Source organism: Eurypyga helias, unplaced genomic scaffold (assembly GCF_000690775.1).
Source record: "Eurypyga helias isolate BGI_N326 unplaced genomic scaffold, ASM69077v1 scaffold35093, whole genome shotgun sequence".
In the NCBI taxonomy this organism is placed as follows: Eukaryota; Metazoa; Chordata; class Aves; order Eurypygiformes; family Eurypygidae; genus Eurypyga; species Eurypyga helias.
Genome location: NW_010243660.1, coordinates 1 through 3,963, shown reverse-complemented (window position 1 = coordinate 3,963; position 3,963 = coordinate 1). Strand labels below are relative to the sequence as shown.

Below are 3,963 nucleotides of genomic sequence, written 5' to 3'. Positions count from 1 at the left end.
AGTGTGTCCTGAGCACCTTGTTCTCTACTGTAATTTCAGGGGAGGAGGGTGCCGGGGGGACCCCAGATGATCCAGCTTAGCTTGGATGGGAAGAGGCTGTACGTCAGCAGCTCCCTCTACAGCGGATGGGACAAGCAGTTCTACCCAGATCTTGTCAAGTAAGTAAACCAGGGTGACCGTACAAGCCCACGTTCCAGCTTTCTTTCCTAAATAGTGATTTGCATATTCCAGCTGGTACCCGGAGCAAAGTTCCCAGGCAGGGGACTGGATCCAGGAATGTTTTATACTCATCCCACCCGCCTAGGTGTTCTCCCCGCTACACCGAACTTAACAGAAACACCAAACCTGGGGGCTGCAGGCACTGGTGGGTGCAACCACGATCGTGTTGGAAGGAGACGAGACCGGGAAGAAGCCAGGGAACGTGACTTGGCCTCCTGGAGTCCGGGCTACTTCCAATCAGCCTGTGTGGCCTCCTGGCTTTTATTTTCTGGGATTAAGAATGGAGATGCTCTTGCAGATGGCCACAGGAGGGCATAGTGCAGCTTGTACTTCCTTGTAAGCAACGCCAGCTGTTCGTTTTCCCTCTTCTCTGCTAATTTTGAGGCTGTGGGCTTCGCTGAGGCCACGTAACTCGCTTTTGAGACCTGCTGAGCCCCCATCCGCATCTGGGTTCTGTCCATTTTCTACTAAACGAAGACAAATCCGGCCCAAATCTGGAAGAGAAGAGCAACAAACCACGAATCCTTTCCCCAACATCTGTTTTCTTGTCCCTTTTTCAGGGAAGGCTCTGTTATGCTGCAGCTTGACGTGGATACTGAAAAAGGTGGATTGAAAGTGAATAAAGACTTCCTAGTGGATTTTGGGAAGGAACCTGACGGGCCCGTCCTGGCTCATGAGATTCGTTACCCCGGTGGAGACTGTACCTCTGATATCTGGGTGTAATTGTGTGGAGCTGTTTGCTTTCTCCCTCCTCCCTACCCTCTACTTCCCCTTTGGATAGGTGGGTCGCTTCAGCTGGAATTTGTCCGCTGTCTCAGTTTAGACCTCCATTAGGGTGAGCCACAGAAGCTCCACCTTCTTCTCACTCTGAGGCAGCCAAGTAAATCTCTCGGAATCATGGAATACATCTCATTTTCTCTCCTCCTTCCCCTTTCATCAGGCTGGACAATCGCTGTTGACTGTCGGTCAAGGTCACCCATCCTTAAGGGACCGTTGGTGTTGTTTGGTGCCACTTTGCCTTGGAGAAGCTGTTCCTAAATAGCTCCATAAAGCTACATTCCCTGAGCTTGCCCCGGAGCAAGTGTCTCAGCCCTGCAAAGCTTCATTTGCTCATAAAGTAATCAGTGCTTTACAGCCTGCGCGGCATAACAATCACGCGTAAACCGAAGCCGGGTTATATTTTAACATTTATGCACTCGTCTTCTACAAAAATCAGCAATAAAATTCTTCTCCGAGTCAGGTGGAGCTGCGCTTTCTTTACCCTCGTAGCACGTCAGCATGTTCAGAGAAGGCAAAACGTCAGGTCAGTTCAGAAAGTCTGAGCGTTCTTGGGTGAGGAGTTCGTTTTCGCTGAAGCCACCTTTGTTCCCGTTATCCCAAGATAAGATTCCCTTCTGTTTGCTAGGACTGGAGGCAACGGCAGAGCCATCTCCGTAGGCTCCGCAAGTGGCTCTCAGGTGTCTCAGCTTCCTGAACAGGGAAGCGCAGATCCACCCTTCCCTCTCCTGCCGGCTCCTGCTGCATCTTCCCAAGCTGTTGCTTGTTCTGACTCTCTTTTCCGCCTCTCCAGACCTGTGCCTTTTTTTTTTCCTGCTGAGCTCCAGCGTTGCCGGTCGCAGCGCTGGAATCTCACCACGGTGTCAGGGGAGCAGCGTCTTAACGGGACTTGCCGTTGCAGCCTGTTGACTGGGTTTTTTTCTGATTTCCATTGTGCTTCCGCAGCAAAATCCTCATCTAGCCCAGGTCTTCCTTCATAATCAAGGCTTCGCTGCACGTGGCCGCTTACTCTCTTGCCTAACGGATCCGGATCCGGGCTTTGAGAGCCCAGTGTCGTGTTTTGACCGTAGAGCAGCGGGACCGCTGCCACTTGGTCTCTTGAAAACCTGCGACGAGCAGTTCTCTGAGGCCCTTGTAAAGCTTCGGAACCAACGTGGCATTGGGGGAGCTCTTCAGCACCTTCTTGTTGAAACGGGTGATGTTGAAACCATCCTGCTGCACGGACCCAGTGTTTTCCTTGCGAAGGGACCGGGCTACACGCCGCTAACCCACACCAACGCTGCTAATAGTCCGTGCTGGGGGGGTAGAGGGAATGCTCAGTGTCCAAACAATCTCGTGGTGTCCAGGGAAGTCACGGATTTGTTGGGAAACCCTTTGCTGCCCACCAGTACCACCGGAGCCCGTATGGTTTTTGCTGCGATGTGACTGTTTTAAATTGGGAACGGTGCCTGCTCTTCCATGGGGCCGCAGCCGGCAGCCTGTCTTCATGCAGCACTGAGGTACACCCCGGAGTTTCTCTCACTCCACCAGCAATTTTAGGTCGGGATTTTGCACACATCACACATTGGTGGTGAGGGTGGCCCTCGGGTCTCTTCTCTGCCCATCGGTGTATCGCAGAGTGGCTGGGGTCTCTCGTTCCAGCTACAGTGAGCACTCCAGTCTGAGGCCTGTCCTGAAATCCCGGTTGGAAACGCCCCTGAACACAAGTGTGGGCAGCTCCTGGGGGGATGTCACGGGGAGTACCCGCAGTCAGAGCCCATTGGAAACGGGGCCCAGCATCTCAGACAACACCTGCTGTTTGGAGGAACGTGGAAGACGGCGTGAGGCCTCGCCCTCGGGACTGACCGTCGTCTCTCTCGTGCTTGTCGAAGCGCAAGGAACAAAACCAGTTGGTGAACGTGGAGTTGGTCCAGATACGTGGTGGGGTGAAACAGCTTCATTCGATAGGGTTGTAGAGGTTCCATCACTGGCCAAAATCCATCCTTACTCACAGAACCCCGCGTCTGGAGACACGGTTTGATACTGTTTGCTGAAATCAGGATCTGTTGGGGAGCAGGTGAGAACGTGAAGAAGCCGGCACACATGACCTGGGCTTCCGCAGCCCGTGGTACATCCAAACTGCCTCCGAGGGCATCAGCATGACCTGTTCTCAGGATTCAGGAAGGGAGATGCTCTGCCAGATGGCCACGGGAGGGCATAGTGCAGCTTGTCTGTCCTTCCTAAGCAACCATTTCCCAGTTTCCACCCAGCCTGGCTGTGGAACGTCAACCAGTGCCATATCTTGTGGAAGAATTCCTCAATTGATGGGGAAATCACACGGGATAGTTAATTGCTCCGTGAAGGAATGCAGAAACACCTGACGGTGCCATTAAAGAAGCCCTCGGGAGATCTCTATCAGAAGAGGTAGCCTGTTTCACCAGTAATTAATGGCCCTCTGGTTCCAGAACAGCACTTGGAACATGCGACATGCGGACACGGGACCAGCCCGGCACCGGGCACCGCTGCCCAGCGTTGAGCACTTCCTCAAACCCTTAGTACGCTCCCAGGAGCGGGTGGACCCGGCTTGCCCACCGCTTGGCTTCAGGCAGTAGGAAAGGAAAAAGGGTTTGTTTATGCAGGCTGCTTCTCACTGCTGCCACAAAAAGTGGGAATTTCAGTTTCCAGGCTGGCAGGATGCACTGCCGGAAGATGTGCTGCAGGCGAGGTGAGTGGGAGGATGCTGCCCACCGCGGGACACTCGGGCTGATGGGAGGATGTGGCCACCACTCTGGTCCAGCAGTGGGAATTATGAAATGCGGACCAGAATTCCTCATGCAGTAGCACGAGCTGAACTGGAGGCTGAAAGGCCATCAGGGATCGAGGGGAAATGGGGGCTGGCTGGCGTTTCCCTAACGTAACAGAGGGAAGCTGAGAGCCCCGGCGCAGCTCCAGAGCCGGAGCTAGCTGTCCTCCTCACAGCAACCCAAA

The 3,963-nt window shown here is 53.9% G+C and overlaps 1 protein-coding gene across 1 annotated transcript in view; it reads left to right on the top strand.

The window, feature by feature from the left end:
• Positions 1-958, top strand: part of SELENBP1 (selenium binding protein 1) — an 8,338-nt gene extending 7,380 nt beyond the window's left edge. Inside the window, exons 10-11 of the mRNA XM_010149512.1 lie at positions 40-158; positions 780-958. Coding sequence (XP_010147814.1) covers positions 40-158; positions 780-942 — 282 coding nt within the window. The 3' untranslated portion in view covers positions 943-958. The remainder of the gene's footprint in view (positions 1-39; positions 159-779) is intronic.
• The last annotated feature ends 3,005 nt before the right edge of the window (positions 959-3,963 follow it).